The sequence below is a fragment of the Eptatretus burgeri genome, chromosome 12, assembly GCF_056783735.1.
Source record: "Eptatretus burgeri isolate ZD-2024b chromosome 12, Ebu_testis_v1, whole genome shotgun sequence".
In the NCBI taxonomy this organism is placed as follows: domain Eukaryota; kingdom Metazoa; phylum Chordata; class Myxini; order Myxiniformes; family Myxinidae; genus Eptatretus; species Eptatretus burgeri.
Genome location: NC_140972.1, coordinates 42,869,271 through 42,897,203, shown reverse-complemented (window position 1 = coordinate 42,897,203; position 27,933 = coordinate 42,869,271). Strand labels below are relative to the sequence as shown.

The following is a 27,933-nucleotide window of genomic DNA, read 5'->3' as shown; positions in this document are numbered from 1 at the left end:
CTCTCCACCTCCCCTCAGTCCTCCCTCCCTCCCCTTTGTCCTCCCTCCCTCCTCTCCCTCTTTCTCCCCCCCTAATATTCTCTGGCGAGTTGTATTTGCTAGTACAGAATAAATACAGGCTCTTGATTCAGAGTAATGATGCTCATGAAAAGGGAGGAGGGCAAGGGGAAGGGGGTGGGAGGAGGAGGGGCAGGGTGGGGGGGGGGAGTGTAAATGAGGAATGACTTCTGAAGGAATTATTCTTGAATATTTTGCAAATGACGAATGGAACCTAAATCAGGCTTGTACTGGCTGGATTAATGTCCCTTCTGTTGTTGCACATCTTGAAGTGTTCGTCATCTCAGTGGAGCCATTGCAATCACAAGCGATGTTGATTCTTTACTACATGTCTCAATGACTAGTCTAATCAACCTTTTAACAAATCCAGATGCGAGTTTAGACTTTGGTTAGGATGCCATCTGTCAAAGTATAACAGTGACAAATACATACAGGTAAGACACAAACATGTCTTTCTGGTTTCTGACACCCACCAAAGTTGATTTAAAAAGAAAGCTCGATGGATGTAATCACATGGTATATGAATATGACAATCACAGAGCATACTGATTGAGTTACCATGGTAATTTGAACCTGTCGTTATGCATTGTCTCCTCGTATATAGAACAAGGCGTCCAGTGAGACTTGCATCCAAGTCCTCAACAATTATGTCAAAAGCTGTACACAACAGTATTATTTTGTGATAATTTAATTATTACAACATGATTAATTTATTAGCATCGCAGGAATTTCTGAGCTCTCTGATGTTAACTGCTCCGAGGTTTATTATGTATGATAATGTTTGATTTTTGACATTAACAGCTGTAAAAGACCAGCACAAGAACTTCATCAATGACCAGTGGCGAGTCCAACATTCTGGTGATTATGATGTCGCAGGGACTATGGTACACTACAGCCGGAGAGGGATGTGGGAAAAACTCACTGCCAAGGGACCAATAACATCACCTCTGCACGTCATGGTAACTTTTCAATGGAAAAGATGCTTCCTAAGCCTCCTGTAAATACAAGATAATAGCTTTGCAAATGTTGTCGAGGTTTAATATGCTTGGGGTGTTTTTGGTTATCACTAGCTTTTGATCTCTAACAAGAGATGGAGGTAATACTTAGCTTTAAATGCCAATATATCAGAGCAATTGTCAGGATTTTAGAATAATCTCATAGAATGAGGAAATTGGGGGCAAGGGGGGAGGAGAGGTGGTGTTTTGGAGTTTTCAGAAGAATGGGGCTGAATTCCAGCCAGCAAAACAAAACTTTCAGTGACAATGGAATTGTATTTGCATGCTCACTGTTGAATTAAACATAAATTGTTTGGCATTGAGCCAGTTTCCATGTTTGCACAGCGATTGCTTGGCGACACTGTTGCTTCTTATCCCGACCCTCCCTCTGTGTTTACATCACATCTGTCCAATTACATGAGACGTTGCATCTCCTTCTTAAAGACAATAAAACTAGTGCATCATGAACATGGCATTGCAAACACATCTTTTGTTAAGTTGTCATCGTTAGTATGCCTGGTGTCGGCTTAATGGTTAGGGTGGTTGGCAAAATAAGTGCCAGCTTGCTGATATCCTGTGTTGGAGTGGTGACCTGTCCAGGATTGCGCCCAATAGCCAAGGAGACTGCAGCACCAATGCTCTGCACAGAGTATGGTCCCAATGGATGGATAGATTGTTAGTGAATGCATATTGGACCAGGATTCAATTATGACCCTCATTACTGAGGCACATCTGTGCCACTGATGCAGTGACCCTGCTCACAAAGGCAGGAATTTGGAACTTGGCTTGGCTATTGGCAAGAACATGCCGATCATTCGTCAAAATACATTGTGGATTTTTTTACATCCACCAGCCATGTGGAACCCTGGTTGAATATCTACGCAAGAGATGGGATACCTTTGGATGAAATCCCTTGCCGATGAAGCACCAATTTCCAGTCAGGTCGAGAATCACACTCTCACTATGTCTCTCTGAAAAGACTGTTTGGAAAACCCCCCCATCCACTTTCTCAACAATCCTCTGGAAGAAGTCCTTTATTTCAAGCTTGTGGGTCTCACTATCTGACATGACCTTTCCTGGGAAAGCCACATTTCAAACCTCGCCTCCAAAAGCAGTCGCCAACTCGGAATCCTCCGTCGTGTAAAGTCCTTCCTTGGCCCACCTGAGCTCCTAACCACATACAAAGCTTTCGGCCACAGCCTGATGGAGTACTGCTCTCCCCTCCAGGCTGGTGCTCCTGCCTCTCACCTTTCTCGGCTTCACTCTGTGGAAACCAAGGTATTTCGGATCATTGGTATCTTCCGCGATGAGGCTGAGTCTTTGGGCCTCTCACTGTCTCAGCACAGGCAGGTGGGTGGTCTTTCTGTCTTCTACCGTCTCCCCCCCCCCACCCTGCTGTGTCTGCGATTTGTTCCCACCATATTTACGCAGGGCGCTCAAGGTCCGCGAACAACCCCCTTCTGGTAAAACTACCAAAGTCATGAATCACTGCTCATCTTCACTCTTTCATTCCTCTTTCTTCCCCTCCTTTGGAATAAACTCCCTTACTCTGTTCAATCCCATTCTTCCCTCCAGGCCTTAAAAACAGCTGTTCACCACCACCTCTTATTATCCCCCATCCAAATCCTCGATCTTTTCTACCCCCATTAATCCACCCCAAACCCACCTCCTTCAAATTCTCTGCTTTCCTTCCTCAAAGTCCCTGTAATGTCCATCTTGTATACCCCATGTTCCCCATTCACCGCCTCATCCTTCTCCCTTCCACAGATCTCCTAATGTTTCTGTTCCCCACTGTTTTGTCCTCTCTACTCCCACCCCTCTTGTCTCATGCCCCCCTTGATGTGCGTTGTGTGTTAGCTCTCATACGAGTTTCGACAAGGTATACAAAAAAAAATAAAAATCTAACCCAGACTACACAGCTCAAAGGCAAGTGCGCTACGTCTGAAATATTTTGGACGGTGGACTTTCGTGATGTTAGGCATTGACAAAGCTGTGTTGTGAATGTTACGAAGCATTTGGCACCAACCATTTACATCGAGGTTTTTCAGCGTTTTGCAGATGGCAAGTAATAAGAAATAAAAATTGCTTCCAATAAATGTGATGAATGAAACCAGATTTTATCATATTAAATGAAAAAAGAGCTGTGAATTGTGAATTTTCATTTTTTTACTGTGATATTTATTTATTTGTTTCCTTGAAGTTGGAATTTGTCACTCTAAATTTTATTTATGATCAATCTGGGATTGTTTAATCTGGAATTCAAAAAAAAAAAATTTTTAATCAGTTGCATTATTACTGAGGCACAGCTATGCAGATGATGAAACTTTAGTTTTTACGAAAAAAATATTGTGACTTCTTTAAACATCCACAAACAAGTTGAAGCAGACAAGATTCCTCCGAAGCAAACAGTGTCTCTGTTCCCCACTGTTTTGTCCTTTCCACTCCCGCCCCTCTTGTCTCGTGCCCCCCTTGATGTGTGTTGTGCGTTCACTCTCATACGAATTTCGACCCTGTGCTCTGTGACGTCTGAGTGCTCTGTGAAACCATACCTGTGAAACACAATGAATCTTAACGTCAGTAATCACACTCACACTAGACAGCAGTCCCACAATATTCATTAATAACATTGCAAGCAAGAAAAAAATGGAAATGGTAATTATTTTTGAAATTTATTGCAATAATTTGAGAAAACAAAAACGTATTATTTCTCAATGATATTTAGTAAGCCGCATTCCCTTTTCAACAGAATATGGCTTTAATGTTTCAATGTTCAAATCGTCAAAACTTAGTAAAGGTCAATGAATGCTTAACAAACCACTAATTGCTGAAATAGCCATTTTAATCTCATGTCTGTTGGTCTTGAAAACTCTTGCACTTATATCATTAAAACTCTTCTATGACAAAGGCATTATCGGAGAGCTAAAGTAGCTATAAGCAAACATTCGCAGCAGGCCTTTCAAGACAAAGTCTGCTTGATGTATTTGCAGCAACAAAACGAAATTGATCATGCGAAACAAATTTACATGCTTAAACATTTAGTTTTCATGCACAGTATTTTAACTTTTTATGAATCAAATACAATCTCACAATAATCAAAATGTTTCAAGAGAATAGTTTTGTCTGTGTAAGGCTGAAGGAGAGTCAGAATCAGTTTTTTTTTTTTTAAGTCAACAATATCGTTTCCTACCTTCAAAATGCAGTAATATCAGTGGAGGATGTGTTGTTTGGTTTCCTTTTGATGTGAAGATTGTGATAAGTTGTCTTAGGTAACCTTGTGTCCACAGAGTACCAGATGGCCATCGTTAAGTCATGGGTTTTCCACATGACCCAGGAAATTGGAAGGCAATCTGCCCTTTTTGATGTCGCCACGTTACCGTGGGAATCCTCACGATCTCAAAACACCTGCAGGTGTTTCATACTTCATTTTGATATTGAACTCTGAAGGCTTTCGTCCCAAATAATATGTTTTTTCATGGACATTGGATGATCGATTAATGAGCTATCAATTGATCATCCGATGTCCATGTATGTTAATTAATTTTAGTTATCTTGACTATTATTGAAGATCAATAGAAAATTATTATTTACAGTGAAATATTCCAGAAGCCTGATTTAAAAGATTAGAGACTCACTGCGTTCAAATAACGACGTCATCACTACTCTATTGTTATCTCCAATATTACATGTATTGGTCGTACTATTAAATGAAAGTAGTCAGAATGAAGAAAAACCAAGGCATGTAAAATGCATAAATCTTTAAATACCAGGACCATTTAAATTTTTTAAATTATTTTTTTACCCATTACGTTTTGAAAGAATGATATTCAATATTTTGGTTAGTAACCATCTCCATGTAACCTCATGGCTTAAATATCTGCACATGTGGAACATTAGCGCTAACCGCAATGCTTCAATAGCGAAAAAGCAGTTTAGAAATGCTGTGGCTGACCTCGACGGCAATGCGCCAGATTCCTTCCAAGGGAATTGTAACAGCTGGTATATTGCTTTGGCTGTGGCAACTTTGCCGCTGATGTTGCTTCGGATGATGAAACATTTTTTTCATCATTCCACATAAGTACAGAGGACACCAACTTCCACTCTTCGGTGTAATGTTAATTTATTTATTTTGTCAAATATTGACCATCTTCATGATTTGCAACCACTTAATAGCTTGATATTCAAAACACACTGTGTTTGCAAGAACAAGTGTTGCTTTCGCGTGCACTCGTAAAGCGCTTTCATGCGTTTTCCATAATTCCCCTGCTTCACGAGATGTTTGTGAAGTGATATATGGTTGGGAGAATAATCGCTGCTTTTGAGATCACAATACCAGTTTGCTGTGTGCCTCGATGTCTTGCTATTTTCATAGACTGAGGAACATTCATTATCTTCAGAGGCTTCAAGGTTGCATTTTTGTTGGAGCTTTTACAATTTGCTTATCTGAGCTTAGTGGTCAATTTTCAAACTTAACCAGCCACATGGAAGATATAATAATATGAGTTCCTTACAATAAACTATGGTGCAGGGGGAGGCCATTTGGCCCATCAAAACTTGCACTGTTGTTACCAACTTACAGTTGTATGGCCGTGCTCTATCCTTTTTATATGCTGAGCATCAAGCAAGGAAGTAGCACATGCCATTTTTAAAGTCTCTTGTATAACTTGGCTGGGGTTAGAACCACCGATTTCCCTCACTCAGAGTGGATACTGAGGCTAGAAGCAGCATGTACCGTTATGCCATCATTGATTGGTTGCTGTGATGAAAACCCAAATTACTCCTGGTCTGTTAATGATGCATTTCTGGCATTTCATGATTCATGTCACAGCAATGCACATGTATTTTGGAGAATCTTCTCAGGCTTTCTCCATAGAAATATCACTACTTTGGTCTCTAAATCACTTTTTTATCATTAATCTGTAGCAAATGGACAGCATGTGACAATATCACAGGCAATCGGTTTCGTGTATTATATTGTTACATTGTCGTAGGAATATTTCTCGCACTTACGAAACGTCATCCTCAACAGACCCTTTTGACAGTGAGCCAGAGGAATTTGTGAACATCATATAAAGTTAGCGAAAATGTATAGGATTTGATTTGACTCGACCAAGGATTTGCTTTTGGGATGTGAAGCAGCTGTTCCGCCTTTCAGCGTTGTGTTCTTAACCTGACAACCATGACAGTTACAACCTGGGAAATTAACCCGTCTCCGAACTGACTTTTTTTGGTGCTTCAACAGTTCTATTTCGTTTTCTTGAATTTGTGAGCATTTGACAAAAATTGTGCCTACTGCTGTGCCGATTACACTTTGATTCCTACGTTGGATGTATACTTTGAAAGAGTTTAGTGAAGTAGCCAAAACTCAATATCAGCTGAAATTGCATTAATACCTCCGTCCATTGTAGATGGATGGCGGTAATGTTTTCACCCCTTTCTGTCCGTTGTCTGTCTGTTTGTGTACAGGATATCTCAAAAATTGTGCACGGATTCGGATGAAACTAGGTGGACAGGTTGGGTGTGTGACAAGGAAGAATTGATTCGATTTTGGGGAATATCCGAATCCAGATCTGGATACGAGAATTATTTAATTTGTAAAGTGATTCTTCATCATTGAGAGATGGTACTGTGTGGCATGATATTTCAAAAATGTATTTGGACCGATATGTTCTTGTGCATCAGGCATTATGTGGTGGAGGTATGTGCTCTACCGAGTGCCCTTCCAGTTCTGTCTGTGTTGTTTGTTACTTGGCAATTTTTGTTTTTTTATTTTAACAAGAATGTTGATTGCTTCCATTTGTTTGTCTGTCTGCTCACTTTTAATCACCAACAGGTCACCATTTTATACCAATGTTCATGAAACTTCACCAAGTGGTGAGTTTGTGGTCTGACAGAATCCGCCATTTTTATCTTGCCAAAACGAAGTTTTTGCAACATATGTTAGTCAGCTTGTATGTTTTTTTTTTGTTTTGTTTTTTTGTCTGTAATCACGTATAAAAAATTCTGCAGAGCACAGTTATCATTGGAAATTTTTGTAACTTCACATATCAGAGGCCTATAGAGGTCCCTTTCAGTGCACAAAATTTTGAAGGTCAAGGTCAAAGGTGAAGGTCACTTTGTCGCAAATCAGGGGAGTCGACGAAACCCTTATTTTTTGAGTAATTTTGGTCGGATCGTCTTCAAACTTCATGGGAATATAGATCATGGTCTGGCGCTCAGCTGATTAATTTTTGGTGACGATTGGCCTTGACCTTCATGTTTTTTTATTTATTTTTTGTCTATAATCACGTATAAATCACTCTGCAGAGCACAGTTATCATTGGAAATTTTTTTAACTTCGCATATGAGAGGCCTATAGAGGTCCCTTTCAGTGCACAAAATTTTGAAGGTCAAGATCAAAGGTCAAGGTCACTTTGTCACAAATCAGGGGAGTTGACAAAACCCTTATTTTTTGAGTAATTTTAATCTAATCGTCTCCAAACTTTATGGGAATGTAGTATATGGTCTGGCGCTCAGCTGATTAGTTTTTGGTGGCGATTGGCCTTGACCTTCATGGTTAGCGCCTGAGGTCAAACATATTTGACCCCAAGGTCAAATTTTCAAGTTTTAGGAACCATATCGTGTAGTACCTCAAATTGAACACCTCGATGAGTGCTTTCTAGATATGTCAAGATTGAGACATGATGATGTCATTTGGTGACATTATGAGGCAAACACATATTTTTCATGGTTACTCTGTAGAACGATTCTCATCGGAATCTCTCGTAAGCAGATATTCCTCAAGGAGTCGCTCCTGGTGGATAGCAGCTCTGTTCACCTCAGTGTGACCTTAAAGAAGTCACACGTGGTCACCTTTTGGCAAGATACGGGTCACCCTGCGGGTGACATTGGTTTATTTTTAGGTCAGTAGGTCAAAATGTCAAAAGGTCATCTTTGGGCAAAGGTCAACAACTTTTTCAGATTTCTAAAATCCTCAATTTTAATCCAATTAAGTTCAAATTTGAAGAGGATGTGCATATCAGGTCACTGAATTCAACCACCTACTACTTTTGAGGGTAACCTCGACCAAAACGTCAGCATAGGCCAAAGGTCTACAACTTCGGTGAAATTTGTAAAATCCTCAATTTTCATCAATTGACTTGAAATTTGCATATTTTGTCATTGAATTCATCCAGCCAATTATTGTTAACGTCAAATTTGTTTTTGAGATTTTGCAAGTGTCTCACTCTGCATGACATCTTTCTTGTTTGTTACTTGCAAAATCGAGGATTTTTCAAGTATATTGGTCAGGCGATTTTGTTATTCTGTCTCTGTTTGCCTATCTGTTTATCACCTATAGATCACAATTTTAAACTGATCTTCACGAAACTTCACTGCCTGGTAGTGTTTGTCATAAGGAAGAAGCTTGTTGTTTTTGAGGTCAAAAGGTTAAAAGGTCAGCAGAGGCCAAGGGTCAACAACTAAGCTTGGATTTCTAAAATATATGACTTTATTTATATATATATATATATATATATATATTTGACTTTATTTTGTTTGTATACATTTTATACATATATTTATCTATATATATATATATATATATATATATATATATATATATATATATATATATATATATATATATATATATATATATATATATATATATATTGTTTTTGCAGTTGAGATGATCCATTGTAATTTATTAAAAATGCACTGCCAACCAAAATGACAAAAATTGACCAAACTCCTGCCAATTTTAATACAATGTAGCGTGAGCTGATCAAGTCTCAAGGTGACATTTCGTTTGTGGCACACAAGCTTCTTCAAAGCCCAGTGGCAATCGAGTGTGTGGATTTGCTTTATTCTGCCTTTTGTTAATCCTCTTCAAGTCTAACACACCGATGTTTGGAGTGAAAAACAAAATTATTACTTTTCACCCTGTTGTTCACACTAATCCTGCTTTGATTGATTGCCTGCTCCCTCTGCATGTTTCCTGTGTGATCTTGTAAAATAAGTATGTACATTAAAATAACATATTATTAGGCATACATTGTCCATCTGGGTTAATCCCCCTTGGTGATGTGAGATGGTCATGTGGTCCTGTTGTGGGAAGGGTTGGAAAGTGGGTGGAGCGAGTCTGCCTTTGTGAAGATTGCATAATGGGGAATATCTGTGGTAGAGTGATTGATATGTCCACTGGTCTCAATGTTCTCGGCATGTTGTGGGTTATTTGTGGTCCACACTGTCCTCGTTTTTGGAGCTGTACCAACCACTTTCTGCTTTTTGGATCAATGGGTATAGGGGCAGATCCAGATATTTTTAGGGGGGGGGGTCACTTAATGTTAAGATGTTCTCATATTGTGAAATATACCACCAAGCCTTATTCAAGTCAATGTAATCGTCGAGGAAAAATCGGTTAATATATCCAGAGCTAACAGTATCCGACCATAAATTTACATTCTCCACAGGAATATTTGGTAATATCGAGCTACTTGACGAAAAGGCCTCAGGCCTGTCACTGACTGATTCTAAAGAAAAGCTGCAGATTTTGGAATCTTTGCAACGGATCTTCACAACAACCACGTAAATACACAAAATGTTTCCAATAGTCAGGTCAATATATGGAAAATACCCCCTCAACCCCCCAAAAAATTGACACAAAAGGTTTCTCAACCAATTATGGTAGGTTTTAGTGTACTTTATAACATAATAAAAGTTTACCAAAGTATGACCCCCAGAAAAGTGTTTTTTTCAAGATGGCGTCCAAGATGGCTGCCGAAACCTTTTAATGATCATAACTCTGTAACTATCAACTGAAATTTGATGATCTTGGTGTCTATTCCTAGGTTTTTGGGGGCAAAGAACACATTGAGATCATAAAAAATGATGTTGGCCTACTATGTAACATCAAAATCCAATATGGCGTCAAAAATGAACACATTGTAACCATTTTTATATCACATAGTGTAAGTTAAGATTTTTTGCTGCAGTGGCTTTCCATATTTCCAGTGCTGCCATCAGTTGAGAAACCTTTTGTACCAATGTTTTGGGGGTTGAGGGGCCATCTTCTTGTTGACAAGTGCCTCCATAGCCAGCTTATAATGGAAATGGCCAAAGACAATCCCGAGATTCAGACACTGCTGGATCAAGCTGAGGAATTGTACTCCTCCCTTCTTAGCGGACAGACAACGCTAGGAGATGCTGCTTGTTCTGAGGTTTTGATCCAACTCGAGACAGTAACGGAGAAGAAGAAATCTGAACTTGCTCAGACCTCAAAGACCAGCCAGTTGTGGCATAATTATCAGCGTATGGTTGGCATGGTAAGAATGTTGATCAAGGCGGATCGTACTGGGTCTTGGTTGATGCATTTGCAGGCAGTGTCCAATTGCCTAACTGTCTTTGCTGCAGCTGGGCACTTCAATTACCTACGATCTGCTCATTACTACCTGCAGCAAATGAGCAACCTGGAGGAAAAGCATCCAGACGTTTATCGAAAGTTCCTTGATGGTTTTCACATTGTTCGTCGGAGCAATCAGTGCTGGGCAGGGCTTAGTAGTGATCTTGTCATTGAACAAACGTTGATGAGGTCTCAAAAGAGCACTGGTGGTCTAACTCGCGGCAGTGGGATGACCGAGGACATGTGAAATCTTTGGACCTTATCTGCACCTGTAACATCCGAGTACAACAGTGTGATGCAGGATTTCACAGACCTGACCTATACTACAAGTCCGCAACACAAAGACTCAACTGAGGCACGCATCAAAAGAGATGCATCTGATCTCGAGAAAATTCGGATAAAGCTTGCAGCCTGCTCACTCTTCACATCTGATTCTACTCTGAGAAACATTGTCAATGGGATAGTGGCTGGGCCAGATGTGAATGTACATGCCTTTGAATCGGTTGGGAACAAGATCATTGAAGATATAATCGGAAAGTCGGCATTTACTTACAAATTCAAGCAGAAAGACAGAGCCCAAACCCTTGGGAATATCTCTGCTGTGAAGATTGCTCCTGATCGTACCATTGATCCTGCCCTTCTGTACCAGCGTTTCCTTGTGGTGTCAAGGTCAGGATATCTTTCCCTTGAAGATGTTTTGACGTATGAACTAAGCCACTACCCTCCAGCCCTCTTTGAGGTCAAGAACATTCTTCGAAAAGCAGACAAACCTCAGCTTGCTCAGGCAATTCGAGACCATGCTGCGGACTTATCAAGTGAGACTGTGATGAACTCTATTCCTAAAACAGATTGTTACATGCTCGATGGTGGCTCCTTTGCTCCATCGTTTACCGTGGAAGAAAGGCGACTCATATAATGCATTAGCCGAATCTTATGCAGACTTCACTGTGAGACATTACGGACTAGCGACAGTGGTGTTCGATGGCTATGGTTCAGGTCCCTCCATAAAAGACAACACACATCAGAGACGAGGACAAAACCTGCACCCTATTGTTAGTTTCACTGCAGAAACAGAGTTTTCAGGCAAATATGGGAGGACTTTTTGTCTCCTGACAAAAACAAGGCAGACATGATTGCTCTCATCAGCACAGCACTAACTAAAAGGGGATGCCATGTCATTCAGTCACCAGGGGATGCCGACGTTGATATCGTTAAGGCAACTGTTGAACGATCCCGTCATTGCACCACAACATTGGTCGGTGAGGAAACAGATTTGCTGATCTTGCTCCTTCATTACTCTAGAACAGACAATGAGATCATCAACTTCTGTTCTGACGCAAACATGCAGTCAAAAGAACACAAAGTGTCTAACATTAACCTGTTGAAAGACACTTTAGGAGATGATGTGTGCAATGAGTTGCTCTTTGTACATGCCTACACAGGCTGTGATTCAACTTCAAGGATTTTTAGCATCGGAAAAAAGTCAGCCTTCTGAAAACTAGTGAAATCTGATCCTGTCATGTAGTCCTGTGCTAGTGCATTCATCCTTCAAAACAAATCTCAAGAGGACATATCAGATCTTGGAAAAGACCTGATGGTTGATCTCTTTGGTGGCAAGTCTAATGATACGCTATCGTCACTGCGCCATATCATTTTCACCAAGAAAGTGGCAACTGCTGAAGCATTTGTCACTCCTGAACGGCTTCCACCAACATCACTTGCAGCAAGATTCCATAGCCAACGTGTGTACTTTCAAATTATGGTATGGATGGGGATGGCAAATGAAATGAACCCAACTGAATCGGGATGGAAACAGGAAAATGATCAGTTAATTCCAATTATGACCCAAAACAATGCTGCCCCTCACGAACTCTTGAAAATTATCCATTGCAACTGTTCGAGGGGGTGCAAATCCTCTCGATGCAGCTGCAGACGCTATGGACTCCCCTGCACTGCTGCATGTGGCCCTTGCCAAACTGAAAACTGTGACAATCCAAACACACTCAAGAGGTCGATACTGAGGAGGAGGATGACACTCAAAACTGAACGCTCTGAAACTTATTCTATGGACAAAGGTTGGATTTTTGTGTTACATAATAGGCCAACATCATTTTTTATGATCTTAATGTGTTCTTTGCCCCCAAAAACCTAGGGATAGACACCAAGATCATCAAATTTGAGTTGATAGTTACAGAGTTATGATCATTAAAAGGTTTCGGCAGCCATCTTGGACGCCATCTTGAAAAAAACACTTTTCCGGGGGTCATACTTTGGTAAACTTTTAGTATGTTATAAAGTGCACTAAAACCTACCAGAATCAGTTGAGAAACCTTTTGTAGCAATTTTTTGGGGGTTAAACTGTATATTGACCTGAGTACAATACAAATCAGAGAAAATATCGAACGGCCAAGCACAAAATGCGGCGAAATGACTGAACACTAAACCTAAACTCACCATTGCTGATCATGAGATCGTTACTTATAATAATGGACGATATAGCCACTGAAACTTTGAATTTCCTGATGAAATAGTTCAGGATTGTCCTGCGTTTTGCTGTTGGACATGATCCCAAAAATGTTGCCTTTCTCTTCGGAGCCATAACTAAACACTGAGTCGCAGGGATTAACACAGAACCAGCGGCTAAAAGTATCGCGGCTCAGATTAATTGTCGAATGAAAGCAAAAGACGTGTGATTGCCGATTGTCTAGTGATATCTCGCATGACGATCATGTGACATAATTGTAAGGGCGGAGTGGAGGTGGGGGGGGGGGGTTCACATGCACCTGGTGGACTTCCCCTGGATCCACCATTGTATTAAAACTTGGCAAGTTATTGGGCATTTATTGTACATCCGTGTTAATCCTCCTTGGTAATACAATCTGGTCACGTGGTCCTGTTGTATACGGGGTTGGAATGTGGGTAGAGCGAGTCTGCCTTGGTGAAGATTGTATAATGGAGCATATCTGTGGTTGAGTGATTGATGTGTCCTCTGTGATCAATGTTCTCGGCAGGTTGTGGGTTATTTGTGGTCCACACTGTCCTCGTTTTTGGAGCTTGCACCAACCACTTTCTGCTTTTCTTAATGTTTCTTCTGTTAAAATTTCTTCTGGTAACCTGTCATTCTGTGCTTTAGCATGCCAATATTCCAAAATTAGTCAGCGGTGTTTGTTTGACATGACGTCCAGAATCGGTGTGTTGCTTCCCACATAACTGTGACCAGAATGTATGCAATGGCGTGCTATGGCTGATTGTGAGGTCTTTCTCAGCCTCGTAGCTCTGGTATGTTCATTTATCCTCAATTTTAAATTTCTTCCCGTTTCCCCTCCATAAGCTGTGCCTCACTCGCATATCATGTGATATACTCACATATCATATCATTGACAGATCACATCTGATCTGTCCCCAAATGGTACTTTGTCTTTGTGATGGGATGACGAGTGGTGTGGAGGGGTTTGTATGCTTCCCAGATTTGTGCACTGCGTCGTAATACAATGAATGAAGAAGCTAAAAACATAGTAAACGTGAAAATGGAGCAGACAAGAAGTAAATAATATTGGAATATATTAAATGTATTGCTTTTATTTGCAAAAAATCAAATGTAACTAAGACTATTTCTAAATTCAAACAAAGTGATGTACAAAGGGCTCAGACAGAATGATAAACGACCAAACCATGTTTTTTTATTTTCTTTTTTGTATACTTAGTTGAGGCTCGTGGAAGAGCTAGTACTCGTACACTGAATGGATCAGAACGCAGAAGGAACTTCAGAACCGAAGGCCAAGACAGTGGGAGGCAGACAAACAACGGGTGTGGGTAGGAATGGGGAGCAGGAGAAGATGCATGGGGCGAACAATATGGATGCAGGAGGGAACTCTCAGGAGGGAAAACTGGAAATTTGGAAGTAGGATGGTTTGGGTTGGGGTTAACAAGGTTAGAAAAGATCATGGTTTTGGATTGGGGATGATCTGAGATGGAGGTGAACAACTGTCATGAACACCTGGTGGGAAGAATGTTGAAATATTATTTAGAGTTAGAATGGCCATATTTCGAAAAAGACTCTTCTTAAGATTTCACAAGGAAACCCAGTCTCAGAAAAAGGTTATTCTGTTCACCACACAGGTGCTGTATCTCTACACAAGATGTCTGGCAGGATAGCATAGAGGTATGCACAATTAGAAACCATTCAGCATTATCCTTGGCACAAGGCTGCTTTGGCAACATGAATGCTCTCGATGGAGGATGGTACTTTGTTGGTGATGATAAACCACCAAACACAGGTGCTTTCCTGATAAGCATGCAATTTGTATTCTGACATCATTCAAATTTTATTGTTTTTTTTCAGTTCTTATTTTATGATTTCTTTGAACGAAAATGCGTAATTTATGGGTTCCTTGAAGTATGAAAAATCCAGGTTGAGGTCAAATTTCAGATTTGCTGTTTTGCCGTTTGTGGTTCTGCATAACCTTCTCTTCTTTTTGTAAAACCACTTATTCCACATCACAGCAAATGTCTCCTGTCCCGGAAATGAATCGGTGGTATTTCATCCAGACAATTCTTGGTATGCAGAGCCATCTGTAATCAGGGCAGAAACAATGAATCAACAGCTCAAAAGCGAAAACTATTGGCAATTAGAGGCAAAGATAATACAAGTGCAGATTGAGGGTTGGTGGAATACACAGGTGGGATAGGGATCTGCTTTGATCTGGTCCGTCTGGCTAGCTATCGGCGTGTATTGCATACGACTACACGTCAACTGTAATTAATGTAATTTTACATTGTTGTTGCAGTTTCATTGTGACAAAACAGACAAAATGTAACTTCAGGTTTGTTTTTATTGCATTTTTCTGCACCAAGTTTTATTCTCATTTGCTTTGTCTTTTTTTTTTTTTTTTTTGTATACCTTGGTCGAGGCTCGTATGAGAGCTAACACGCAACTCACAGCAAGGAGGCATGAGACAAGAGGGGCGGGAGTGGAAGGGACAAAACAGTGGGGAACAGACACATTAGGTGAACTGTGGAAGGGAGAGGGATGGGGATGGGACGGGGAACATGACGAAGAGAAGATGGACATTTCAGGGACTTTCAGGAAGGAAAGCAGGAGAAATGAAGGAAGTGGGCTTGGGTGGATTATCGGGGGTAGAAAAGATCGAGGATTTGGATGGGGGAAGATAAGAGGTGGTGGTGAACAGCTGTTTTGAAAGCCTGCAGGGAAGAATGGGAAAGAATAGAGTGAGGAAGTTTATTCCAAAGGCGGGAAAAAAGAGGAATGAAAGAGTGAAGATGAGCAGTGATTCGTGATTTTGGTAGTTTTACCAGAAGGGGGTTGTTGGCGGACCTTGAGCACCCTGTGGAAATGTGGTGGGGACAAATCGCAGAGAGAGCAGGGGGGGCAAGGCTGGAGAGGAGTCGGTAGAAGACAGAAAGACTACCGACCAACCTGTGGTGATTGAGTGAGAGGCCCAAAGACTCAGCTTCATTGCGGGAGATGCCGATGATCTTAAATGCCCTGGTTTCGACAGCGTGAAGCCGAGAAAGGTGGGAGGCAGGAGCACCAGCCCAGAGGGGAGAGCAGTACTCCATCAGGCTACGGACAAAAGCTTTGTAAGTGGTCAGGAGCTCAAGAGGGCCGAGGAAGGACTTAGCACGACGGAGGATTCCCAGTCGGCGACTGGCTTTTGAGGCGAGGTTGGAAATGTGACTTTCCCAGGAAAGGTCATGGCAGATAGTGAGACCTAGAAGCTTGAAAGAAAAGACTTCTTCCAGAGGATTGTTGAGAAAGTGGATGGGGGGGTTTTGTAAACGGTCCTTTCGAAGAGACATAGTGAGAGTTTGAGATTTGTCTGGATTGAAAGACATGTTCCACGTGTTGGACCAGTTTGTGATTTTATCCAGATCTGCAGTGTGAAGAAGCTGCTGCTTGCCGGTCTGAGGGATGACAGATGGTACGCAGAGGGTGGAGTCGTCGGCAAAGAGAAATAGAGGATTTTCCAGAGAGTCCGAGAGATCATTGATGAACACCAGAAGAAGAACAGGGCCCAGAACGCTACCTTGAGGAACTCCAGCCTGCACAGGAAGAGGGGATGAAAGAACTCCATTTAGGGCCACACGTTGACTGCGACAGGAGAGGAAGTCTGCGAGCCATGAGTGGAGATGGCCTTGAATACCATGGGAAGAGAGTTTGGTGAGTAGGGCAGGGTGCCAGACTGTGTCAAAAGCACGTGATATGTCCAGGGATACGGCTCGGATTTCCTGTCTGGCATTGAGGACCTCCATCCATTGATGGGAGAGCAGAAGTAAGCATATCCAGGGTAGAGTGACCTGGTCTGAAACCAAATTGATGATTGGAAATCAAGCCATTGGAGAAGAGGAAGGATTTCATATCTGAGGTGATGATGGATTCCATAACCTTGCTGATGATTGGGAGAATGCTGATTGGTCTGTAGTTATAGGGATCTGTTTTTGCACCTTTTTTATGCAGGGCAGTGATGTTAGCAGATTTCCAAGCAGATGGCAGATGACCTTGGGCAAATGAGAGGGTGAATAGAACAGAGAGAGGGTGAGCAAGAGCAGAAGAGCAGGCTTTGAGGACACGTTGGCTGATGCCGTCTGGACCGGTTGCAGAATCTGACTCGAGGTTTGAAAGCAAGCTCTCCACCTTGTCAGGAGAAAAGGATACAGAGTCCAGGGACAGTTGGGTGCGACTGGGTAAAGTGGGTAGAGATAGTGATGGGTTTAGGACACAAGATTTAGCTGCAAACACCGAGTTTAGACATTCAGCTTTATCACGTGTGGAATCAGCAGTGCGGCCATTTGAGGTAAGGGAGGGGATGGAGGGGGAACATACACAAGAAACAGATTTGATTAAACACCACCAGGATTTTGAGGAGGGAGAGAGGTTTGAGAGTTCAGACTTGAGATGAGAAAGATGTTGTTTTCTGGCTCTCCTGAGGGTAGATACACACTTGTTCCGAGCTTTGTGGAAAGAACTGAGATTGCCCTCAGTTGGGTTTGCTTTCCATGAGGCAAAGGCAAGTTGTTTCAGGACAACTGCCTCGCCACAAGCTTCAGTAAACCAAGGGCGGGAGGAAGGGTAAGACAACTGAACACGAGAGGGGATAAATCTGTGCATGAGGGAGAGCAAGTTTCTTTGAAAGAATTCCCAGGATGAATTGATGTTTGAGAAAGTAGTGATAGGAGACCAGTCTGTCAGTTTGATGGCTGCTCGGAGACCCTGCCAGTCGGCTTGAGTGAAATGCCAGACTCGACGGCGGTGAGGTGGTTCTCTGATAACAGCCAGAGAGATGTCCACTTTAACAAGGACGTGGTCAGAAGAACCAATTGGAGCGAAGTCCTTTAACTAACTTATTCTTTGTCCTTTAACTAACTTATTCTCTCCTGGGTGTGCTATCATTTGTTCATTTGCACTATGATGCAGTACCATGGAAGTAACGCAGTATGCTTGATGGGACTAGAAGAATCTTGCTTTATGTTTCGCAAGTAGGTCGTTGCATCAGTGAGTATACCAACCATAGGATGGATAGACGTTAAGCTGTAGAACTCCATTCCTCTCAGCTGGAGGAAATTAAAGATTCCTCCCCCCCTCCCCCCCCCCCATATTGTCTTTCTATAATGTGATGGTGAGTTATATCCAGCCCCATGAAATTCCTGCCAGAACCTACAAGGTGCATTGTACCAGAAACACAGCCATACTCCTGAAACATGATGCAACTCGTTCCCAGTGACTTTGCATTGCAGTGATTTTCTTGATTGTTTTTCAGGACAACCTTTACAAACTAATTACCTGAAGTGTTTCCCCAAACTGGTGCCATCTATTGTATTTCATTTTAGGGTATGGTACCGATGAGTACATGATGTTATGCCCTGCTCAATACTACTTTGGTTGTCCTCGTTAGTATACAGCATGTGGCTACAGGTTAGCGTCAGTTCTTGCAGGTGCATGGCAATGCCATTGATGCAGTGCCCCCTGTAAGTCAGAGCAGGAATTTGGAATTTGGCCAGGGTGCCGGCCATAGCTCAGCTACTCTTGGCAAATAATACCATGGGATCTTTTGACGTCCACCAACTAATGGTGGCAGACGAGCTGTTGAGTTTAACCTCCATCCAAAGGACATCAAACACATTGATGAATCATTGTGCATATGAAGCTCCAGGATGGCAGCTTATAGCTGGGCCGAGATTGAAACCCAGGCTATATATAGTAGCCTGCAAAAGTATTCACCCCCTCCAAAGTTTTCACATTTTGATGCCACCTGAGCTTATTTCATGAAGCTTTCAAAGCAAACTTCATTTAGGGAGTCTTCATAAACTACAACAAAGTGATAAAGCTAAAAAATAAATGCAGATAAAATGTGAAAGTTAGATGAACTGAGAAAATCAGATGATTCTCAGTTGCATAAGTACGCAAACCCTTTACCAAATTTCCCCAAAATCACTCCAGGAGCAAATTAATTGTTTGAAAGGTTAGAAAATAAGTGTAATAGGTTTCATCTGTGTGTAATCAGAAGTTTAACTTAAAAATTGAGCTCCCCCACTTATCTAAGGAGTTTTGAGGTGTAACTCACTTGGACAACCAACAAGGTAAACATGTAGACCAAGATGCTTTCCAAAGAAGTAAGACATAAAGTGCTGGAAAAGCACCATTCAGGCGAGACTTATACGAAGATTTCAGTCACTTGTTATCGCTTTGAGTACGGTGAAATCCATCATTAAGAAGTGAAGGACGTACCATATCACTCAGACTCGACCCAGATCAGGTCGCCCATCCAAACTCAGCAGCCGGGCAAGCAGGAAACTGGTTTGGGATGTCACTGTAAATCCAACAATGACTTTGAAAGGTCTGCGAGGCTCTATGTCTGAGATGAGGGTCGGTGTTCATCAATCAACAATATCTGTCTCGTTCCCTGCACAAAGCTGGCCTCCATGGACAGGTGGCAAGAAAAAAGCCATTGCTGACAAAGACGCATTTAAAAGATTGTATGGAGTTTGCAAAAAAGCATCGTAATGATACTACTGCAGGCATGTGGAGAAACGTTTTGTGGTCAGACGAGACAAAAATTGAACTGTTTGGTCTAAATTTAAAGTGTTACATCTGCTGCAAGCCTAACACTTCACGTCACCCAGTCAACACTATCCCTACTGTCAAGCATGGTCGTGGCAGCATCATGTTATGGGGATGCTTTTCATCAACAGGGAGTAGCAAACTTGTCAGGATAGAAGGAACAATGGACAGTGCAAAGTACAGGAGAATCACTGATGTAAACCTGCTTGAGACAGCTATGAATCTGAAACTGGGTCGGAGATTCACATTTCAGCAGGACAATGATCTGAAGTACAGAGCTAAAGCCTCACTTGAGTGGCTGAATAAGAAGAAAATAAATGTTCTTCAGTGACTCAGTCAAAGTCCTGACTTTAACCTAATTGAACATTTATGGTGAGACTTGAAGATTACAGTCCATTGACGATTCCCATCAAACTTGGCAGAACCAGAGCAATTTTCACGTGAGGAATGGGCAAAGATTTCAACATATCACAAAGCTCGTAGATACCTACGAAAAACACTCATATCAGTCATTGCTGCAAAAGGTGGTTCCACTAAGCACTGACCGAAGGGGTGAATACTTTTACAAGCAATGAATTTTGACTTGTACATGTTTTTTGCAGGTTTCCTTACATGTAACCTCCTTCAACTACAAAAGTGTTGAGTTTGATCTCTTCAGTTTTAAATAAAAAGGTTGATTTGGAAAATTTGTTTCTACATAATTCGTAATTCATCAATATTACCGAATGAAAAATATTCATCAAGTTTCTGTCTTTCAAAGAAACTTGCTCTCCCTCATGCACAGATTTATCCCATCTCGTCTTCAGTTGGCCTCCCCTTCCTCCCGCCCTTGGTTCACTGAAGCTTGTGGCGAGGCAGTTGTCCTGAAACAACTTGCCTTTGCCTTATGGAAAGCAAACCCAACTGAGGGTAATCTCAGTTCCTTTCACAAAGCTCAGAACAAGTGTGTATCTACCCTCAGGAGATCCAGAAAACGACATCTTTCTAAGCTCAAGTCTGAACTTTCAAACCTCTCTCCCTCCTCAAAATCCTGGTGGCGTCTAATCAAATCTGTTTCTGGTGTATGTTCTCCCTCCATCCCTCCCTTACCTCAAATGGCCGCACAACTGACACCGCACGTGAAAAGGCTGAATGCCTAAACTCGGTGTTTGCAGCTAAATTTTGTGTCGAAAACCCACCGCTTTGTCTACCCACCTTACCCAGTCGCACCCAACTGTCCCTGGACTCTGTGTCCTTTTCTCCTAACAAGGTGGAGAGTTTTCTGTCAAACCTCGACTCAGATTCTGCAACCGATCCAGACGGCATCAGCCCACATGTCCTCAAAGCTTGCTCCTCTGCTCTTGCTCACCCTCTCTCTGTTCTATTCACCCTCTCATTTGCTCAAGGTCATCTGCCATCTGCTTGGAAATCTGCAAACATCACTGCCCTGCACAAAAAGGTGCAAAAACAGATCCCTGCAACTACAGACCAATCAGCCTTCTCCCAATCATCAGCAAGGTTATGGAATCCATCATCGCTTCAGACATCAAATCCTTCCTCTTCTCCAATGGCTTGATTTCTGATCATCAATTTGGTTTCAGACCAGGTCACTCTACACTGGATAAGTTGATTCTGCTCTCCCAACAATGGATGGAGGTCCACAATGCCAGGCAGGAAATCCGAGCCGTATCCCTGGATATATCACGTGCTTTTGACATGGTCTGGAACCCTGCCCTGCTCACCAAACTCTCTTCCTCTGGTATCCAAGGCCATCTCCACTAATGGCTCGCAGACTTCCTCTCCTGTCACAGTCATTGTGTGGCCCCAAATGGAGTTCTTTCATCCCCTCTTCCTGTCCAGGCTGGAGTTCCTCAAGGTAGCGTTCTGGGCCCTGCTCTTTTTCTGGTTTTCATCAATTATAATTATCTATCCGACTCTCTGGGAAATCCTCTTTATCTCTTAGCTGATGACTCCACCCTCTGCCATACCATCGGTCATTCCTCAAACTGGCAAGCAGCAGCTTCTTCGCTCACTGCAGATCTGGGTAAAATCACAAACTGGTCCAACATGTGGAACATGTCTTTCAATCCGGACAAATCTCACACTCTCACTATGTCTCTCTGAAAGGACCGTTTAGAACCCCCCCCCCCCATCCACTTTCTCAACAATCCTCTGGACGAAGTCCTTCCTTTCAAGCTTCTGGGTCTCACTATCTGCCATGACCTTTCCTGGGAAAGCCACATTTCAAACCTCGCCTCCAAAGCCAGTCGCCGACTGGGAATCCTTCATCGTGCAAAGTCCTTCCTTGGCCCACCTGAGCTCCTGACCACTTACAAAGCTTTCGTCCGCAGCTTGATGGAGTACTGCTCACCCCTCTGGGCTGGTGCTCCTGTCTCCCACCTTTCTCGGCGTCACGCTGTGGAAACCAAGGCATTTTGGATCATTGGCATCTCCCGCAATGAGGCTGAGTTATTGGGCCTCTCACTCTCTCACTACAGGCTAGTCGGTGGTCTTTTTGTCTTCTACCGTCTCCTCTCCAGCCTCACCCCCCCACTCTCTCTGAGATTTGTCCCCACCACATTTCCGCAGGGTGCTCAAGGTCCACCAACAACCCCCTTCTGGTAAACTTCCAAAATCATGAATCACTGTTTCATTCCTCTGTTTCATTCCTTCACACTTTCATTCCTCTTTTTCCCCGCCTTTGGAATAAACTCCCTCACTCTATTCAATCCCATTCTTCCCTCCAGGCCTTCAAAACAGCTGTTCACCACCACCTCTTATCATCCGCCATCCAAATCCTCGATCTTTTCTACCCCCGATAATCTACCCAAGCCCCACCTCCTTCAAATTCCCTGCTTTCCTTCCTGAAAGTCCCTGTAATGTCCATCTTTACCTCATGTTCCCCACCCCATCCCTCTCCCTTCCATAGATCTCCTAATGTCTCTGTTCCCCACTGTTTTGTCCTTCCCACTCCCACCCCTCTTGTCTCATGCCCCCTTGCTGTGCATTGTGTGTTAGCTCTCATACGAGCCTCGACAAGGTATACAAAAAAAATAAAAATGTAACATTATTGGTTGCGGGTAAATACTTTAGCAGGTCACTGTCGCTCAGAGGAGAGTGGGCAGACCTCAAGTCTATTATGTCAGCACGAAACTTTGGTAAACAAAGACAATACAACAATGAAAAGCAAGTAAAAAAGACATAAAATGTCATTTCCCCCATTGTTTTAGTAATTTTGCTGCATGGAGTTAAAGGACTAGCCCATATTTATGTACAACTAAAGTGTCCGCCAGTCTACCAGTTGGCCATTTTTGATCAGATCACAAAATAGAGTGAGGGGCATGTGTTTGCCATCATGTGCTGTGCTTGTGCCATGTTTGAACAAAATCGGACCATGCACATCTGAGAAATTGTTGGGGACACATTGAAGTTACAAAATGGCCACCAATCGGCCATGTTGGATCTGATCTCAAAAAAGAAAATATGGCTGCTAACGTAAGCCATAATTTTTTATCTGTGTGCCAAGTTTGAACAACATCGGTAAATGCATGTCTAAGAAAAGGTTGAGGACGTGTTTGACACCGGTTTTTTTCCAACTAAAATGGCCGCCAGTCGGCCATCTTGTATCTGATGTCGAAAAAAAATGACATGCTTATGTATACCATCGTGTGTTGTCCTTGCGCTAAGTAGGAATAAAATCGGTCCACACATCTCCGAGATATTGTTGTGGATGCACACATGCACGCACACACGGACACGAAAATCGAGACAAAATGCGTAAGCCCCCGTTTTGGACGAAGTTCAATGGGCGCTCATAATGTAGGCACAAGAAAAGTTCTGTAATCCATTATATCAAACCTAATTTTTGTTTTTATATTCACAAATAATGCCATTTTATGAATTTTTAACCCAAAGCTTTTAATTCATTTTCTTACACCACTCTTTTTCAGAGTTATTGCATATTTATTGTTTCCTTTTTGGCCTCCATCCTTTTCAAGATCCTCCTCTACCACGACCACAACCTGAGGCTTCACTATGAGTACACACTCCCCATGAACAGCAGCTGGTGGTTGGAACAACAGGAACACTCACTCAGGCCACACTATATGTGGACTCATGTGGGATGGGAAAACTGCACCACACATTGTGGTGGTGGTGAGTCTTTTATACTCCTGCCACACTTTTTACCGCACCTGGATACCTGTCTATCTATCATATCACACCTGGCTATCTGTCTATCTATCATATCGCACCTGGCTATCTATCATATTGCACCTGGCTATCTGCCTTCACCTCTTGCTGTAGGTTGTATCAGGGATGTTAGCAATCCTTTTGTATTGCATGTTTTATATACTAATTTTGAAGCTTCTGATTAAGTTAAATTCTTTATTTTCGACAAAGAGCTTTAGCTGTAATTTTAAGGAGCAGGGAAACCATTTGAAATCTACTGCCCTATACTAATCTATCCACATTATTTCAACAGGTCAAAGGTTCCGGATTGGTGATGCTTTTGCCTCAATCTCCGTGCTTCATGCCTTTGCTGTTGAGATTTCATTCCTTCCATAAATTTTTTTTCTCCTTCTTCAAACTCCTTTTTACATGTTTCTTAATTTAACGCTTTATATGATATTCAAACCCTGTGTTGAGCATATACCACCGACTTAGTCCCATTGGCAATGCCTAACATATCACTGTTCATTAACTCCTGTTACACACATCCTCCTGGAGAGACATAATTGGTTTATTGCTTGTGAAACTATTGCATGGAGATATTCTGAAGAAAATAGAATTCATAATTAAATTGTCGTTCTTTGCTGTTCTCAGATCTGGATGATGTCTTAATTTTCTTTTATTCCTCAAGGCGAGGTACGAAGCATTTTGTCATGCAACCGCCTGGCAAATCGCACACGTTCCACTGTTCCTAACGAGGACTGTGCACATGTGGCACGTCCGCAAGTACACCGGCGCCTTTGCTCTCTGCACCCGTGCCAGTGCAGGTGCTTACCTCATCATCTGCAGCAGCCACACCACACATATAGTCTTATAATTCTTCGCTAAATGCTGAATCATATATATTTTCCCTTTTCTTAAATTACATATCTGATGTAAAATCTGAATACATGATATGTTAAGATTCACCCACTTGTTGACTGCCCATTATGTCGTATCGCTGAAGCATTATTTACAAGATATGGAACGTTTGACATTTTGTCATGCTTATGATAAAAACGAGTGCATTCAATCATATAAAGCTTAAATGAATAAAATGACTGGAAGAAATGCTTTTCTAGCAGGATTCTCCATATCGTGGAAGAGCTAAACAATAGAGGGTGCCAAGTCAATAAAGTTACAAAGGAACAGTGGGGGAATGGTTGGACACAACCACACATACACTAAGTTATTTGCATTTTTAGGGAAATGGTTCAGCCTTCAAAAGACATGATATCTAAATGAAGAGCCAAACTACATTTCATATTTGATATTAAACAGGATACAATAATTACGATGATTCCCGTCACCCCCTTCTTGTGTGTAAGTAACTTAAAAAATACAAAAGTTCATGATTCGCAATTCCATCTCGGACCATACTTAGTTTCCAGTTTATTAACTCACCCACAACAAGTCATGAACTTTTCCATTTCTGAGAACAGATTCTAGGCAGGGTGTGCCCCGCTGTCGCAGTGAAACACTGTCGGTTAGGGTAGACATTTATAATTTGACCATGGTATCAGCAGACAATGGCCAACTTATTTTCAAACATACTGTGAGATCTTTAATGTCCACCAGCAAATTGTAGGAGACAGAATACTCAGCTTAACATTCCTCCATTAATGGCAAAAGCAATAAAGCCTCTATGCGAAGCACCAATATGACAGTTTAGATATCAGGTGCACAATCGTGAATGTGCTCCTTCTCAGCTAACACATTCACCCAATCATAATTGGTAATTGCTTAATTATAAATGTGTAATTTTTCTGACTTAAAAAAGGTACAGTTAATTAACTGCTTGACCAAAAGAAAGCAGTTTCTTAAACACAATTAAAATTCCTATTGAACATACATTTTAATAGTGCCTTCGTAAGCTTACAAACATAACTATTGTCTCTATTGAGAAGCACGAAAAGTTATGCGAGTCGCATGGCAGAGCTTTGTTTCAAAGACTCACTAATTATGGTCATTAATTATCTCAAATATACAAAAATCATTGTTTGTATTCTAGATTGTCTGTCCATAGGTTGTACCCTATCTTGATTAAATATTACCTATCTTAATTGAGAAAAGGATTGAAAACGTTTTGCTTATTCCTTTTACTTAATGAAATACACAATAAAAGTTTCAAACTATTGATGTAAATCGATACAAGTCTAATTTTACAATCTCCCTTTTGCTTTCTCTAGTCCATAACTATCTCTACATCATTGTCAAATTTAATGAATATTGATGATCGTTCAGTATGTTTTGCTTCTTCAAAACATGAAGGGAGAAGGAGAATGAGAAGGATGAAGAGAAAACCACTTTTTGTCTGCTTACTTCTTAAAATAAACACTTTGCTTTTGTAAAATTTATAGGAAAATGTAGCAACATGGTCCCATTGACCTGCCATGTCAACTGATGGTGCAAAAACTTCATCAGCACGTGGAGGCAAAAACAGAAATTTGAAAAGTATCACAAATTTGTTTTTTTATCACTTTCCTCACTCATTCTTAAAGGTGGAAGTTGTCAGAATGGTCACCTTGCTCTCAGTCATGTGGAAAAGGGGAACAGAGGCGCTCAGTTACGTGCCAGCTACAGCTTCCTACCGGCGATTTTGTGCGCACCCGTGATGAACGCTGCCCCCAACCAAGGCCGACAACTGTGCATGGTTGCCAAGGACGTGATTGTGTTACTGCTTGGGAAGCCAGCACTTGGTCACAGGTGTGTCTTGATTGCTTTCCCAATGTAGAGCTCTCAATTTAAAGGGCTTTATAATTTCACAGTTCTACTTAGGCCAAACAATGAAAAATGATCTTGGCTTCTTGGAGACACTCATCTGAGTAATAATGGGTTGGTCTATCTGTATGGTGTTCCCATCTGAATCCTATGTTCCTATGCTAATTTGTCCATTGTCTACTAATGTTATTGTACCAAAAATGTATACTAATGAGATCTTTGTTGGCCTCATTTTATCGACACTTGCTTGTCTTGGACTATTGTGAGTACAACACCATGGTATCACCAGTAAGACAATTTATAACTGGACCAACATTAAAAAACCAGGCTCAACAGTTCTGAGGGAAATGTGCTTACGTCAAGGCTAATCTGCTTAGCCCCCCTGGTGAATGATTGATTTCCAGTGTAATTTTGAAATTATCATGCTTTCTAAATTGTTTACTTAAAAATAACTTACAAATAATCCACAAATTATGCCTTTTTGGATACAGGGTCGAGGCTCGTGGAAGAGCTGGAACACGGAATGGATCAGGACACAACAGAACAAAAGGAACAGCAGAAAAATAAGGGGGAAATGCCAACAGCAGGGCCAAGGGACAAAATAGATGGAGGATGATAAGGAATGTGGGTAAGAATGAGGGGATAGGGGAGAAGGCAGGGGGTGGATGACACAGACACAGAAGCAAACTCTCAGTAAGGAAAAAATGGAAATTTAAGGTGTGCATAGTGGGGTGGTTCAATGGGGGATATTAAAAGATCATGGTTTTGGATGAGGAATGATATGAGATGGTGGTGAACAGCTCCCTTGAAGACCTTGAGGGAAGAAAGACATTGAAGAGAATGTGGAAGTTAGTTGCATAGGTGGGAATATATATATATATATATATATATATATATATATATATATATATATATATATATATATATATATATATATATATATATATATATATATATATATATATATATATATAATGAGTGATAGAAATGTTTGCCATATTATGCACTTTGTGACGCTGTGTGCATTATCCATGCCCAATCCCACATGCCCCTTCAGTGTTCTACTCATTGTGGGAAAGGCATTCGCGTGCGAACTGTGACCTGCAAAAACCCTCTGGGCCTCTGTCACTCCATAAGCAAACCTCTTAAGGAGATTCATTGTGAGGACTACTCATCATGCTTTGAATGGCGAACGGGCAAATGGTCTCAAGTGAGTGCTGTCTGTACAAATCTGTGAATCATTATTGTGCTAACTTAAAGTAGACTTTATATCTATTTATTTGTTTGCTAATTTCACAACACCCAGTACATGACAGTTTTCCTTGATGTCAAGAGCAAGAATACTTATTCACAATTCATAGCTCTTTCAGCAGCCTCGCATTCGACTTGCTTTATCGAGCCAGGTACATCAATAGTACTGTTGTTACACCTGCAGTGACTCATTAATTTTTCTTTACATTTTGCTGATATTTGCAATAAAGCAAATGTGCGAACACTCATAACCAATCATTGTA

General features: G+C 41.5%; 1 protein-coding gene across 2 annotated transcripts in view; it reads left to right on the top strand.

The window, feature by feature from the left end:
• LOC147015502 (A disintegrin and metalloproteinase with thrombospondin motifs 17-like) overlaps window positions 1-27,933 on the top strand; it is a 359,529-nt gene that overhangs the window by 246,672 nt on the left and 84,924 nt on the right. For both annotated transcript variants that reach the window (XM_085850288.1, XM_085850287.1), the window contains exons 20-24: window positions 859-1,016; window positions 23,488-23,644; window positions 24,351-24,486; window positions 26,200-26,404; window positions 27,477-27,629. In XM_085850288.1, the coding sequence (XP_085706414.1) occupies window positions 859-1,016; window positions 23,488-23,644; window positions 24,351-24,486; window positions 26,200-26,404; window positions 27,477-27,629 (809 nt within the window). The remainder of the gene's footprint in view (window positions 1-858; window positions 1,017-23,487; window positions 23,645-24,350; window positions 24,487-26,199; window positions 26,405-27,476; window positions 27,630-27,933) is intronic.